The following is a 16281-nucleotide window of genomic DNA, read 5'->3' on the forward strand; positions in this document are numbered from 1 at the left end:
TATATTTATATATATTAAATAATTTTTTATATAATTATTTTTATTTTTATTAATTTTATTTTAAATATTTTAATTTTAATAATATAAGTTTTATATAAAAAATTAAATTATTTTGAATTTTAAATAAAAAATAAATTTTTAAAAAAAGTCATCGGATATTGGTATCCGACATAGTTATCGGATTTCCAATTCCGATAGGAATGTTTTCAAACTTTTTTAATTTATACTTTATTAATTATTTAATTTAATTTAAAAATTTAATATTATTTAATATATTTTATATTTAAATAAATATTAAAATATAATTTATATTACTATAATATTAATATTAAAAAATTTAAAATAAAAATAATAATAATTAAGAATTATAAAAATTTTGAAATCCTATTTACATAATTATTTTTATTTTAACTTTTGTAATATACGTATTATATTAAAATTAAATCATTATTGAATTTTAAATAAAAAATAAAATAAAAAAAAAGTTATCGGATATTGATATCTGATAACATACTCATCGGATTTCCAATTCCGATAACATACTTATCAGATTTCCAATTCTGATTTCTGATAGTAATGTTTTAAAATATTTGTTTTTTATTTTTATTTTATTAATTATTTAATTTATTTTAAAGATTTAATATTATTAATATATATTATTAAAAAAATAAAAATAATAATAATTAAGAAATCTAAAAATTTTGAAATTTAATTTGTTGATGTAATATAATTTAATATACTTTATTATATTAAATCAGATTTTATATAATTATTTTTATTTTTATTACTTTTATTTTAATTTTAATTTTAATAATATAATTATTATAATAATATAAAATATATTTTAATAATTATTAAAATATGAAAAAATATTAAATAATATTAGATTCTTAAATTAAATTAAAGAGTTATTAAAATATAAATAAAAGAGTTTTTAAAAAATTTTAAAAAGGATTAAAAAATGTAGGATTATTCTGAATAGAAAAAAAAAAGTAAAACATATATTTACTAAAGTTAAAAAATAAAGTTTTGAAAAAGTTAGAAATACAATATTAGGTGTTGGAGGTGCAGGATGAAAGACCTTACTTTAAATAAAAAGTAAAAAATAAAAAAAATATTTACTACAGTTAAAAGTAAATATTTGAAAAAGTTGGAAGTGCAGAATGAAACCTTTGGAGGTCCAAGATGAAACACCCATATATGATTGGCTAAAAAAAGTATGAGAATGTGTTACTATAATACATACATATAATACGAAGCACTAATCCTCCTCCAATGTCATTACAGTTACATAGTTACATGGGAACTGAATAAAATAGCAAGGGATACGTAAACAACAATAAAAGCATACCTTTTATGAGCCTCAAAAAAACTGGTTATCGACTACAATTTAATAGAACATGATCTCGTACAGACTCCGCTTCTTATCTTCCCCCCCTCGCTCATGTTTTATTTTTGTCTTTTATTCTGTGAGATTAAGTGATCAAAATTATTGTTCGCCGGGGAGATGGCACACATACCTCATTCTTCTATACGAGGCAAGAGCATGTTGCAAAGCAACATCGATGCTAGCACCTTCCCTGAACAAAGAATCATACAAATGGCAAACAAAATGTGACAGTTCCTCTTCATCATCGTCCCAAAAAGACAAAGTTTGGTCCCCATATCTCTCAGGGTCACTATCTTCCCAGTCACTTACTGGACTGTTGGGTACGGCCTCATCATCTGCTTCATCCTCTCCAATTTCAAATTTTCCATTTTCCACCGCATTCAACTCTTGGTAACCATCAACATTGCTCGTCTGAGACTCTGGAGGTTCATTTGAAGGACAAACAATAGCTTTGGCACCGGAGTCTAGAAAGGCCTTTATAAGAGCAGCAGTAGGTCCATGTGTCCCTGTGCATATTATGATCCTGTCTCTCCAAGCTCCAACCTAGGTAATTCAGGATACCAGCAAAAGGTGAAAGTAGAAATGAGTTAAAAATTCCACAAATATGACAGGATTTCACTACAAATTTCTCTCCTCCATATCCCTACGACAACGGGAAAATTATTGTTGTAGCGGAGAACATGTCATACAACACCATAAAGTACACATATTTCCCCGTAACCCCCTCGCCTCCTCTATCCCTGTGTCCATCCAACCAAACATCATACATTGAAACAATCAATGAGAGAAAGCATGGCTCCTATTTATATTGAGAACCTATATCAAATGATTATATTTATAACAAACTTGACACATATAATTTCTATACACTTACTTTAGAAAAAGTGTTAGATATATTGCATTTTATATTAATTAGGAAAACATAATCCCTATGTTAATTATGTTATTTTTACATATTCATTTGTATTTGAACTTAGCTCACATTTTCATTATTATAAATACATTATTCCATGTATATTTTCCACACAAGAAAGATTAATCATATAACTAGTTTTATTATATTCAATAATTATTATAACTTTAACAACTTTATAGCATGTTATAATACGTATTATTTTATTAGAATATCACACCATTGACTTTTTCATCACATGTTATAACTCTGCACTTTATCTCCAAAAAAAAAAAATATTCACTCTAGAGAAGTTAAATCCATAATTGTGAACTTCTCACTCTTATTCAACCCAAAGGACATTACTTATTTCTCTTGATACGATAAAACAAACTAAAATACTTATCCCTTCTTTCACTAATAAAAATAGACACTAAGGGCCGCAGATGATCTTTAAATTTTCAGTGCCTACACAGTTCAGATGCTTCAAAAATAAGCCAAAGCTAGTGTTGTGCCACAGTAAAGGTCTAATTCAAATAGTGAGTTTCCCAAAGTTCTACTCCCTCCACATATTCATATTCTCCAAAATAAGGCATCCATATAGATAACCAGATTGAAGAATCACTCACGAAAGAAAGTTAGCAACAGAAACGAATTAAGCCATATAAAATGGACCAAGAGCAATACAATGAGGTGATCATTCTTAGGATCTGTACTACAACTTCTTTCACTGTATAAAAGTGAATCATGCATAATCAAGTGACCAACACCCAATCACCATTCCATATCTTAAAACTCCTGGTCAGATGATGACAGTGAACGTTGGGTAACAGCCAATGTGAAAGTTCTTAGCAGTTTGAGTGAAGCTATAAAATGTACATCCAAAGGACAGTAAGTGGAAGCAAAGCACACATACCATCCATCGTACATCCTCAGGGGATAGGTGCATAGAAGGGACTGTTCTACGAAACATATATGAAGCAATTTCTTTATCATCTTCCATAACCTATATAGAAAAACCTTAAGTTTGTAATAGATATATAAATCTGATCTAAAAATGAATAAAGAAACACCAGGGAAAGAAGATATACTAGGGTTTGACGGCCTAGATATCGGTGGACAATGCCTCCAATTTGAAAATAGGATTTAAAGGCAACTAAATCAGAAATAGTAGAAATGTTTGCCAGGAGAGTTGCACACTTTCTGCGATGGCTCCTCATTGTTGACAACAAACTGAACTTAACATTTTGTAGAAATTTCTCGGCAAGCTCTCCAGGTTCAGCCACCACAAACACATCATTGTGCCAACTAAATAAAAGGACAACAGCATCAAGCTTCTATGGGCACAGAGAAAAATAACTAGTGACAGCGAACAGACATTCATGAAAGTAATTAATCAAACTAGCAAATACCTAACAATTGAGCCATCAGAGTCGTTTTGAAGAGACAGATGTATAACACCCACTTGTGGTGAATTCTGCAATTTCTCATGCAATGATTTAATGGGCAAAGAGAGCTGTCTAAGACCTCGAGGTGACACCGGAGGTGATGCAACTGTTTTTCCCAATTGACCATCTAAACTCAGTGGTGGGACCAGATCAATTCGTCCAATCCTCTGACCAAGATCAGGACTATACATGAGGGGACTTGAAGGGAAGCTTCCTGTAAACAAAGGCGATGCAAATGGAGTTGGGAATGTTGTTGATGGCACTGTCTTCACAATCCCAGACAAACCCTGTATGAGGGACAAACGTATGCCATTACGAGCACAAAATGACTCAAGTTCCCTGGCATGGTGGATCACTTTTCCAGAATCTGGATTATGTGACGCTTCAACCAGAAGTACATTACGCCTCCACCCTAAGGTTGGGCCATTGGCTCCTGATAAAATAAAATAGAAGAGCCATAATGTCTAAGGGGAGCAATCAATGTGAAATTTTACAGTGCAAACAACATATAATCCACAATACCCTCAAGTGGTTCGTTTGTCTTGGGTAATTTATGTCTCAGATTTTCTGACCACTTCTCCTCGTGATGGAATGGAAGGAGCAATCTCTCACACACATTTTCAAATGCTTGATGATTCTTTTGTATATACTCTTCAATTGCAGATTCCAACTTTAGCCAGTTAGTTGGATCTGTCTCATCAAGTTCCATATCACAACGTTCATCAACTGCGAGGAAAGACACCAAGAACACTTATTGAGAATTGAAGTTCTTTCCAAGAATATCTAACAAAGAAAATAAATGGTGCTAAAATTTAAAGCAAATAGTAAATTACTGAAAATTGAATCAAACGAAATTTAAAGGCAAAGAAAGATGTTTCATTCCCGAACTCAAAAGCATAAACATTATACCTGGATTGAAACGAAAATATTGTATCTCAGGAAGCATAGGTAACAATGTACTTAAAGCTTCCTCCACCCGATCAACAGAACATGAACTTTCAATCAATACCTGCCCCGTATCCAGATACCGCCAACCTCCTTTCCGTGCCTACAGAAGTATTAATGTACAACAATAAAAAAAAAATTAACTTACAAACTTTGGTAGTCAGCGAGACGTCTCCAAAAATAAAAATTACTTATCACATTTATTAGAGTATATGGATTATGCAAATATCCAAAATTATCATGGTCATAACTTAGATTCTCGTCTAGGATTAGTTTCCTATTTCTTCACTTTAAGATAAATTACCACATTTCCTTACCATGATTTATTTTTCTAATAAGTTAGGATTATGATCAGTATAAATAAGAGCTAGTACTTTAAATTTATAAACACGTCAAACATTGTAAAACATCTTAGTTAATATCAATATAGTATCTCATTCTCTTATATCACTATACCTCCTTCTATGCTTAAAATCCCATAATTTCAATATTTTTTCTTTTTAATTTCATGTTTACAGACCTGTGAAACAAGGTTAGAATGAATAACTATCCAAACCCTTGATCTTCTTTTCTAAACATAGCATATTATTGTAGAGAAGAATTAAAAACTGAGAAGATTACCTACCCTAGTTCGAACAGAACCACATCCTACGGAAACCAGACAGTCAATTTTTGTGTCAGGCCACAGAAGTTGTGCTTCTCTTATGGCAAAAATTGTAGGATTGTTTGCCACTATTGCACCATCTTGCCAGCGATTGAGATCTTAAGGTACGTTGGAGTATGAAAGCAAATACATGTCAAAATAGTACAGAAATAGAAATAACTAAGACTGAAATACAGAAAATTTGATGCAAATAAAAGCAAACAAATCAGTACCATCTGAGAAATCGTCTAGATAATATGGAGCAGCAGACGACGCTCTGATGGCCTTCCATACTTGATGCTTACAGCTTCCAATGAAAGCACTGCGCCTATAGCCAACCTGTTCACCCACAGTCGATGACAATACATTGATCCCTGAACTATCTGATGTTGTAAGAGCAACCTCAGGTGTTCCAGCAGGGTACTGCATTATAGATAGTAACAACATAGAGGCAGAGAGAAACAGAGAAATATATCATAAATAAAAACACTTTAAGAACAATGGACAAATGTGCTTTAACAGCATTTATAAACAACAATAAAAAATATGAACCTGATAATTGCGGAATATGAAGGGCTGTGCAGGCATCATGCTCACCAAGGTTGATACAACAAAAACTTTGGGCACATTTTTCACAGCAGAATCTATCATTAGATCTCCATCCTCATCAGCACACATTTCCTTCAATAGCCTCTCAAACTGTTCTGCACTGTGCTGGAAGTTAACAAGTCATAACACTCATTTTAGGGCATAGAAAAATCACATACCTCTACCATATCTTTGTCAAAATAACTAAAAGTTCACAGAAAATTATATCTTTGTCAAAATTACGTGTATTAGCAAGTGTTGGCAGTGTATGATAACAAACACCCACTTGTATGTGTTAGCGAACAACGTACAGTTTACCTTAAAATATGCCTGGGTGTAACATGTTAACAGATCTTTATTCAATATAACTGGGTGTATATTAGCGAATCCCTATATACATGGGGGCAGGGAGGAGGATTTACTAACTTACCCACTTGATCTTTAGAATGAATAAATTAGCAACCTACTCTTTGGATATATTTTAAGAAATTTATCTTGTAGTTTGCTAACTTTATCTAAAAACTAAGTGGGTGTAAGCTAGCAAACCTCATGCATTTAATAACTTGCACCCACTAGTTTTTCTAGAAAGAGTAGCAAGTTGCACATAAGACGGAAGTCGCTATAACTTATTTACTTCTAAAATTTGGTGAGTGTAAGTTATTATATATAGATACACAAACATATACATATGACAAGTAAATGTCAATGCTAAATTTGGTTTGATCCCCCCATGCTTTTTGTTTCATGTTTAATAAATTTTCATGTAATGATAAATGATAGATATCCTTTAAGGTGTCAGCATAGCTGACTTCCTAAAAGTACATAGTGATACCTAACATGAGTTTTATAAAAAAAAGTGTTAATGCAGCAACATAATGGAAAGAAGTACATACTTTTGATCCATGAACAACAACCCTAAAGCTCTGTGATGAACTTTTATAAAGTTGATCCAATTTTTCTCGCCAAGTAGCAGCTTCATTGTCCTTGGGAACAGAGTCAGCAAAAACAAGCTTCCCTGATGCCAATTGTTTTTAATCAGTTCATCTAGGATTATAGAAATATACAGATTGATAGAGAATAAATAAATGACATATACCATCCCTAAGCAACATCCTTACCGAGATTTTTGTATATATCTTCACATTCTTCCAAAGTCATTAACTTAATCCCAAGCGCAACAGCTAGCATTCCTCCCGTTGAAGTGCCGCATATTAAATCAAACAACTCATGTATTCGTTTTCCAGATCCCTTTTCAATTTCCTTTAGCATTTGTACAGTTGCTAGACCTTTCATTCCACCTCCATCCATTGCGAGTATGCGTAGTCCCTGCTTTGCCACTTGTCTCCCCTTAATTGCGCGCCTCAGGTTTTCATTTTCTCCTACAAAAGAAAGAAATGAAGAAGCCCATTCAGTGATCAGGATAAAACATCATAAGAAACAAATGAATTTTATATACAAAGACAAACCAAGAATTGCCAAAGCACGAGCAGCAGCTTTATAAACACGTGGCTCAGTTGCAACAGTCAGGCGCAAGAGAAGTTCCCGTAAGCTTTCAGAAGTAACAAGTATTCGACGATTTTCCAGACAAAAGGCTAAATTCCCAACAGCTAACAATGCTAGCCTTTGTACCTAATAGAAGGACAAACCTAAAACTTAAAGGGCTATGCAATACAAGGAATCAATTAAATCGTTATCTATGAAAAGAAACTAACTTGCCTCTGGATCTTTATGGGCACATAAGTTTTTCAATGATTTTAAAATATCCTTGGTCAACATCTTCTCAGCCACACTATCAGAAGTGAAAGCCAACTTGACCACAACTTGCAATACAGATATTACCTCTTCCAGACCACCAGACTTCAGAACTGTCCTAATTGGTTGCATGATGTCTGCTTTCATCAGATGCAATGCTACGGAATCACCAGTGGCAAGGGATGAAAGAGCAGAGCAGGCTTGTTCAACCTGTAAAATATTAAGGACAGTCACCAAATAGCAGCAGAAAAGGTTTTAAAAATTGTGATATCTAGACCCAGTAAAACATACCACATGACTGTTGTCACTACTTATCATGCTTATAAGCTGTCGCACTGCATTCTCATCTTTACCTATAAAGGCTCTATTTCCTTCGTCTTGCATTATCTTTCCCAGTGCAGATGCTAGTAAAGGATGATGACAAGAAGAAAAGCGGAATATAAGAGAGAAGAAGGCACTGAGTCTATGCCTAGAAGCACCAAAATAAGAACTGTTTTCCATCTGTACTGACAAGAAAAAAACAAGTTTAATTGAATGTGATAGGTTTTAAAAGGATAATGTCAGAAGTAGTCTAGTTAGTTTGTAAAGTGCTACCTCTATTTGGACATTCACCGATCTCAAATTTTCATCTGCCACAATCCTAATATTTGCAAGAGAAAGGTGGCGAAGTTTATGGAGGGGCAAAATTTCAGGAAGAAACTCAAGAGGATTTCCAAATAGCCTAAGAACCCGTAGTTCAGCCATAGCCCTGCCATGAGTGGTAACAATAAGACCAGAGGATTACGTGGAGTCTAGACTAGTTTATACAAAATCCTCTAAACCAAAAACCTGAAGTCAAGAAGTGGCCTAACAAGCTTGTTATGTTCCAATGACAACTCCACCAACTGCATACACTGTCTCAGTTCCGCTGCTCAAAGAAATAAAAATCAGATACAAGGACTTACTTTATCAGAAACACTAATCTTAGTATCAGTTACTTAAGGAAATATCCCAAGTGTAGATACTGCAGGGTTGAACATTGAGTGTGTTCCCCAACTCCATAAGGTTAATCAAGTATGTTGGTGCAGTAAGTGGGGCTAGGACTTCCCATACCCAATGCAATCATGCTTTCTATGTTTTGTGTTAAGTTGGAAGCTGCATGTAATCTAACATTACTCATTTACTTTCACGTAGATCTATCTGAAGATGTTTACTCAGTATACTTATATTAGAGGATATACAAATATTTGCACCACTGATAGGCACACTTGAACACATCTAGTTTACCTCTATCATCTATGGTAGTAGTCAAACAATGAAAGCTTACCAGGCACCGAAACAACCATGTTGCTGTCAACCCTGAGCACTTTTAAGCTTCTTAGCACACTGAGCTCAGGCGGCAAAACACTTAGCCTGTTGTTATCAAGATAGAGTTTCTCAAGGTGTGGCAATTGTGTAAGCTCCACTGGAAATACCTGTACATAGTAACAACGTACTCAAAACATCCACGATCCAACTCAATAACATTTGACTTCAACTCCACCATAATTATACGAGCACTTCCTGATCACCAAGCAGGGAAAAAGCAAGGCAAGAAGACATAATAATACAATACAAGTGTATTTTTAGATGCTGCTTGAGTTCAGAAGTACTTTTCTTTCCAAAGAAACAAATTCTTGTTTCTTTATTTTATACCTTGAAAGTCGGGATCATGAATTAGAATTTACAAATGCATGTTCCTAACTTTTATCCAAACATAGCCTAAATCCTTCATATGTTACCATAGAATATAGCAGAGATCAAAAGAAATCACTAATAATTCCAATCTCGGAAACTACACATATCACACAAACAATCAGCAGATTCAAAAAATTTACTTGTCTTGGCAGCAGGTATAAACCACAGGAGTGCGAGTTCCATCAAAGAGTAAGCAACACTCACCGACAAGCCACAACCACATAGGCTCAGAACAGAGAGACTGGTCCAGTGGTTGCCGGAGCCGGCAACGGCGGCATCTCCAACGATTGGCGTCGACGGCGGCGTGGAGGACGGCAAATCAGAGCGCAACAAGCGTATCAAAACGCCAGTGCCGTCGCTCTGCTGACCGGAGGCAACAACTTTGCTCATTGTGACCGCTCTGAGAGGCTCTCGTCGCTTAACAACCTTCATTTCCAAATCCACCACGCTCTCATCATCGTCCCGAGGCGAGAGCTCAACCACCACCGTGTCCTGCGGCATCGGCAGCGCCACCATCAGCTGCGATTGAAGCTTCAGCGCCACCTGGTCCTCGTCCTCCGACGCTGACCAATCCAATTCAATGCGAAACCCGAGGTCCTGATCCTGCGAGATGATTGAGGAAGTGGAAGCGGACGAAGACAAGGAAGAAGAGGAGGAAGAGGAGGAGCGGGAAGAGGATGAGGTGCGAGCGATATTCTCCGGCGGATCATCGGTGCCATAGCTGAGAGTGAGGTGGAAGATCTCCGAAGGTCTCTTCCAACCCAAACCCCAAGACATTGTCGATTTTGGATCGAGAATTCACGATTCAGTTACGTACTCTCATTGAATTGTTAAGAATGACCTCTACGTTACGGTGCCGCATTCGGATCCGAATCGGATCGTGCGGTTGAATGCTGAATGCTGATTGATGTTTAAACAAATACCGGAAAACAGAATAATGTAATCAGCTTTAGCCCACACTTATTCAGAAGACGAACCCAAGCTGTGTTACCCGTCAACCCATATGCCATCAAATTCAGTGTTCTTTCTTTCTTCCCTTATTTCTTTTCTTAAAAGAAAAGAGAAAAGAAAGAAAGACACTGTTTTGGACAAATAAATGCTACGCATTAGTGAACGTTTGATTTTCAAGGATGTTAGGCATTTATTATTTATTTATTTTGTAGTACTGCAATTACGATATTTCGTAGATGTCAAGTTTGAAAAAAAATATACTAGTTTATAAAATATTAATTATGGCTATTGAACTTTAATTTGGGATTTTTTATTACATTTAAAGGAAGAAACCTTGGCCGGCCGGCTATTTGGTAGAAGACTCAAGAAGAACTTAACTAACTGATTTCAAGATGAACTGAAGTGGTGAGAAAAGTCTTATTTGAAATTGTGTAAATTTTATTTGGTTGAAGAAAATTATTAGTAGTGTAAAAAATTCTCATTATCCTTGAATAACATATTGCATATATTACTAATGAATTTTTACACCTTATTGATGCATTAAGTTCAACACGACATGTCAAGACTTTGACCATACTTAAACATTCTTCCGCTAATGAAGGATTATAGGAAATGTTAGCCGTGTGATTAGGAATTAACACAACTCTAGCGGTCAGAGTTTGGTATCCAGTGTTAGATATTTAGTTAGTTAAACATAAAACACTATACATTGACAGAACTAAATGCAAACTTAACGATCATCAATAATGAAGTCCAGGGTGAAAAATCATTGTAGTCAATTTTTGTTACCTTTCACATATGCCTATCTATCAACTTAACAGACAAGGTGGATTACTGCCTAAGCTGTTTGGATTGAAGCCTCCAAAAGGGTATTTTGTTCAGTTGTATGGCAAAGTGGACTATTTCAAAGCCGCCCATTATTCCAAGTGGTCAAATATAAAATTGGCTCTTACGAGAGTCACTTCATCAACATATACCTAAAAACATCACCATATCACCAGTGTGACACTCTACCTACAATGTCAGACTCTTAGCTGCTGAATCAAAAGTTTTTCTTAAAACCTCCTTTACTACATCATCTGCAAATATAAACTCGATGGAGTTCTTTGATAGCTCAAACATTTCCTTCTGTCCAAGGCCTAGATATTAGGCAAACCAACAAGCAGTCAGCAGAGTTTAGCTATTAGTTTGAATTCCACTGGCTGCAAGACATAAGTAAAACCTTACCAAATGTAGAAGCAGCGATCTTATATTCGTTGGAGAGACTGGTAGAAAATACGCCCGAATCATCAGTACACAGAACTAAAGGATGTTTTGCATTGTATAAATCAACTGCACGAACAAACGCATGGTGTTAAGAGAGGGAATCAGCTTCTCTTGAAAAGAAGGGGCACTTTTTCTCAGGCTCATTCGGGATAACTAGCTTCAACTGGGGCAAAGAAAAGCTGAAAGCAAGTATCGCTGTTTTGTATCTGTTTCAAAATCAAAACTTGTAGCTAGCCCAAAACTTCTCTCCTTTGTCAACCAAAAGTAAAATTGAAAAAGAAAAAATTGCCTTGGTGATCAAAATACAAATCACTTTAAAGCCCATAAAATCTCATGTAAAGTTGGACAAACACTAAGTTTCTTTTAGTTATCATCACCAATTTCAAAAATAAACAAAATATTCTACCAAAATGATGTGCATCTATCGTTGGAACAGACAATGTTCTAATGTTTGATGTCAAACAAATTTCAACCTGAAAATGAAGATGAAAAACACGAAGGATAAGTCATCTGTCTATAAATTGTATAAAAAGACTGTATAATACAAATAATTCAAACTTAGCAACAATCAGAAGCCCTGAAGGGGTAATCAGTGAAAGGAAAAGATTATGGTCTCCTCCACTTATTCCAGATCAAATAAAGCATTAAATTTGACAACAACAAAAATTGAACGAGAATATATATCGTAAATCACGTAAATCATGACACACTACCATTTTTGTTGCATTAACATTAATATAACTAAAGTAACGGTCTGACCGGAATGTTAGACGACTTCAGCTTTCTCCAATGTTCTTCCTCGAAGAAACAAGCATGCCCAATCCTCTGTGGGAGAAAGTCAAGCATATTGTGTATCTCCTTTGAATTTGATACCTGAACACACTGTCAGAAAGAAAAAACTGCCAGAGAAACACCAGGATAAAAGGTACAAAGAAAAGATTAATCACCTCTCCACAATGAAGAGTTACATAAAGACCTTGCTGTCGAGCAAACATCAATGCTGGCAGATATGTAGTCCTACAAAAGATAAGACTGGCTCTAGCATCAATTTTAAAATTTCAAATAAATCACTTCACTAGAGTTAAAGATCAATCTGATATACCATTCACCAACAGCTGGATTCCCAGAAAGGTCAATTCCAACAACCCCAAAACGCCTCATTTCCAGTGCAAGCATGACCTGCAGCAGATAAGTAAAGTGCTCCAAGTCAGTAACAAACAGAATTAACTTTGGCCAAAATACTTCTGCTTAGAATCTCACCGTTTCGATTGCCGCTTCTGTTGTCTCCCTACGGTCAATGCTCAAGAGGAGCCTGACAAATATTTTTTTTCTAGTGTTTCCATTACATTTATCACTCGCATCTGAGAGTAATGTGCTTGAAAGATTCACAGGCTCCTCACTGTTAGGAATGAAAGCCACATCTACTGAACTGATAGCTCTTAGACCTTCCAGAACAGCTTCCACGTAAGAGCGTTTGCTCATTCCTAGGGAATCATTTTTCTACACATAATTACGAAAACGCTTTCCTCATCCAGTCCATGGAAACAAGAACAAACAAAATAACCAACCGAGCTCCACATGTTACCTTTGGTGTGGTTCTCAGCTCCAGATATACAACATTCTCAGATGCAAAATCTTCAACAACCTGCTTGTACAAGTTGCTTGCATAAATAAAAAAGAAAATAAAAATGGAATAATACAATACAGATGGTAGGCAGTGGGCACGAAGACAATAAGATACCTCTTTGGTAATTCTGGTAATACTGGAATGATCGGTCGTAACAATGTGGATTAAGTCAAACAACTTGAATACCTCACTTAATGAACGATCATCTGTATTTAATAGCCGTAATCAAATTCGAGCTTTAAAACACAAATATGGGTATATATGGGGGGCTAAGTCCTGCTTGCAGCAGATTAAAAAAAAAAAAAATCAGGAACAGTCCGTAAATTCAAAAAATTTGAATTTCAGGTTGTACCCCTTTTGCCTTTTTTTCATTCTGATATTCTTTTTCCTCTTTTATTGTCATTAATTTCGTACCCCTTTTCGCAAACAAAATGAGCCACGCAGCAAAACACAACTTAAACGTGGGAGTGAAATCCAAAGTTAACATGAAGCACAAGAAGGAGGATGTAGGAGAAGAAAAAGGGGCATACTTTTAAGGATAACATGCTCGACCTGGGAGAAATCTATGAGACCCTTGTCACCCAAAGCTCTGGCGAGGTCTCTGTGGAAGAAAAATGCAAAATTTCAGAATGGGAAAAGGCATAAAGAGTGAACGAAAAATAAAAGAAAACAAGTTACAGAAGTGTGGCGTCTCTGATGGATCCATTGAGGTGAACATGTAGTTCTATCTTTGGCATTGACACGCACCACTCCATTTCTCCTTACCCAGACTCTTGCTGCCTGCTTCTGTTTTTTGTTCCTCACTCACCCTAGTAAATTCAACTCCCTCACATTTTCAAATATTAAATCATCCCCTTAAATTTTAAATATTTTTTAAATAATTACTGATCATATTTAAGTAAATAAAAGTACTTTTTAAATGACTAAATTAGACAAACACATAAACTTAATTTACTAAAATAATTACTTGTTTTAAAAACTAAACAAAAAACACCAATCCTTTTATATGTTTTATTACGTTTAGAAAATAATTTAAAAGATTTTTTTATTTTTATATTCTTTTTAGAAATATTAAGTGAGTTTTCTTATTAACTTACTTATTCTTTTCTACAACTTAAAAAGTAATTATTTCCTTTCATACTTTTATACCCAAACTCAATATGTTTATCCATTTTTAATACTTGAACATTTTATATCTTACTTACAAATTGATGCATAGCCAATAACAGTGACTATGTCCGCCAATAAGATATATTTATCGAGTATAAACTATTTTGCACAATTTTTAGAGTTGTTTATTTAATTCTCTAATTTAGTTTGATTTATTTTAGGCTTTTTACTATTTTGTATTCTAATTTTTAAAAAAGTTTAATTTGGTTATTTCAATATCATGTTTATATTACGTCCGTATATAATACGTGTCATTTTATTAGAATTTTAATTTAGAAAAAAAAAGTAATAATTTGTTAGGTCATGGTCATGTTATGATATTATCAGTATGACGTGACACGATCATAAACATGAAATATACAAAGTTTAATGTGAATTTAATAGAAATAATCAAATTAAATCTTTGTAAAAACATTGATATTAAATCCTTTTTTTTCTTTCCTTCCAATTCCATCTCGTAAACAAATTATTACGTCGTGGATGATGAAGAATTTGTTTAGTGTTTGATAGTTTGGTAATTTAAGAAAATGGTTGAAAAATGGAACAGTATTAATGATGGTCTGTTTGGAATGATTCATCGGCAAAAGTGTCACATGGTGTCTGAACTAGGTAATGCTCTTTATTCTGTCATGTTTGGCTTAGTTGTTTCCTTTATTGTGTGATATGGAAGATGAAAAATTTATGTGTTATTTGAGAAAATTAAGAAAAAGAAATTGAAAATTGATGGGAATGGAAGAGAATGGATGTGGTTGAGAGTGTTATTTTCAACTACCAATTTGAATCTGTATGTTTTGTTGTCAGTCTTTAAGGGTGATTCTATTTACTCTCCCAACTACAAACACATCTTCCTCTTCATTCAATCAATTTTTAAACCCTTCCAAAACTTACTGCCACAACAACCACATACACACCTCATCTATCCAAATTTATGTCTTTTAAAATCAAGGTTTAAACCTTTTTTCTTTTCCTACTAAGTTATGAGTGAATGTTCAGTTTAGTTTCCGTTTTAAAAATTGTAAATCTTTGATTCCTAAATTATAAAAAATGTATCAAATGAGTCCTTTTTTTTTATGTTCATGGTCAAAGTATAAAAAGCAATTTAAAGTGTTGTTATTATTAAGAAACAAAGCAGAGTAATCTAAAGATGTAGTAGTTGTTAAGAAACAACAAAAAACCGTATTTCAAGTCAAAAAAGGACTCATTTGATACATTTTTTATAACTTAGAGACCAAAGATTTACATTTTAAAAAACCGAAAGTAAACCGAACATCTGTTTTATAACTTAAGGACAAAAAAAATGTTTAAACCTAAAATTAAATACTCTCGTTTCTCTTGGATACTGAATATCGTAATCTTAAATTTGTTTACTGAAATTTATAATTCTGCATAATTTATAATATTTGTTTAATATATATATAATTAGTCTTCATGATAAATAAATTTAATACTTAAACTATTTTAATATTTCATGTATACAAATGTTGACTACATAAATTAAAGCGAAGAATATGTCATAAGCTTGTGCAAGAAAAATATTTTAGATTCTGCACATAATAAATAACTTCAGCAGACAGACAAAACTGATAACTACTTTGGATCCTCGTAGAGTCGTCTACAATAAAAGAACTTGAGATTCAACATGTAGCACAATATTATTACAATTAATTAACGAATTAATGATATTATATATTTCATTTGAAATGTGAGGATGAATCTAAATATGATTTAATAAAATATGAAGATGTAGGGATTATTTTAAGAAATTATAATAATAAAAAAAAACTAACTCGATAAATGTTGATTTATAAAGAGAATTAGTGTTTTGTCTCTTATTTAAAAAAAAGTTAAGAAATAAAAAAGTGTGAAAGGAAAAAAAGAAGAAGATACATTAAA

The 16281-nt window shown here is 33.7% G+C and overlaps 2 protein-coding genes across 3 annotated transcripts; both read right to left on the bottom strand.

The window, feature by feature from the left end:
* Window positions 1-1171: 1171 nt before the first annotated feature.
* LOC106768524 (phospholipase A I) lies at window positions 1172-10393 on the bottom strand. 2 transcript variants are annotated; one of them, XM_022784166.1, is made up of 18 exons: window positions 9579-10393; window positions 8965-9112; window positions 8487-8565; window positions 8253-8406; window positions 7950-8159; window positions 7746-7868; window positions 7373-7535; window positions 7025-7285; window positions 6800-6921; window positions 5871-6032; window positions 5552-5741; window positions 5301-5437; window positions 4640-4778; window positions 4253-4456; window positions 3695-4163; window positions 3374-3590; window positions 3199-3288; window positions 1172-1933 (listed from the first exon to the last, which is right to left on the bottom strand). In XM_022784166.1, the coding sequence occupies exons 1-18, from the start codon at window positions 10149-10151 to the stop codon at window positions 1490-1492; spliced, it is 3885 nt and encodes a 1294-aa protein (XP_022639887.1). In that variant the 5' UTR covers window positions 10152-10393; the 3' UTR covers window positions 1172-1489. The 2 variants fall into 2 exon arrangements, with proteins under 2 accessions (XP_022639887.1, XP_014509200.1); XM_014653714.2 differs by having other exon boundaries at window positions 7623-7868.
* Window positions 10394-11046: 653 nt separating this feature from the next.
* Window positions 11047-14031, bottom strand: LOC106768698 (adenosine deaminase-like protein). Its single transcript, XM_014653971.2, has 11 exons — window positions 13897-14031; window positions 13749-13819; window positions 13333-13424; window positions 13177-13236; window positions 12852-13091; window positions 12694-12770; window positions 12539-12608; window positions 12351-12464; window positions 11998-12064; window positions 11553-11657; window positions 11047-11464 (listed from the first exon to the last, which is right to left on the bottom strand). Exons 1-11 carry the CDS (start codon window positions 13971-13973, stop codon window positions 11340-11342), a joined length of 1098 nt encoding a protein of 365 aa, XP_014509457.1. The 5' UTR covers window positions 13974-14031; the 3' UTR covers window positions 11047-11339.
* Between the last annotated feature and the right edge of the window lie 2250 nt (window positions 14032-16281).

Source organism: Vigna radiata, chromosome 7 (assembly GCF_000741045.1).
Source record: "Vigna radiata var. radiata cultivar VC1973A chromosome 7, Vradiata_ver6, whole genome shotgun sequence".
Classification (NCBI taxonomy): Eukaryota; Viridiplantae; Streptophyta; class Magnoliopsida; order Fabales; family Fabaceae; genus Vigna; species Vigna radiata.

Bases quoted from the DNA above. Each gene is read 5' to 3' on its own strand.
- LOC106768524 (XM_014653714.2), bottom strand. From the start codon at position 10,151: ATGTCTTGGGGTTTGGGTTGGAAGAGACCTTCGGAGATCTTCCACCTC. The intron at 8,566-8,964 runs GTAAGCTTTCAT...TTCTTTGAGCAG, and splicing joins CATGGTTGTTTCGGTGCCTG to CGGAACTGAGACAGTGTATG. The intron at 7,286-7,372 runs GTTTGTCTTTGT...TTTCTTTTGTAG, and splicing joins TCGTGCTTTGGCAATTCTTG to GAGAAAATGAAAACCTGAGG.
- LOC106768698 (XM_014653971.2), bottom strand. From the start codon at position 13,973: ATGGAGTGGTGCGTGTCAATGCCAAAGATAGAACTACATGTTCACCTC. The intron at 13,820-13,896 runs GTAACTTGTTTT...TTTCTTCCACAG, and splicing joins ATCAGAGACGCCACACTTCT to AGACCTCGCCAGAGCTTTGG. The intron at 11,658-11,997 runs GTAGAATATTTT...TTGTTCGTGCAG, and splicing joins GATAGATGCACATCATTTTG to TTGATTTATACAATGCAAAA.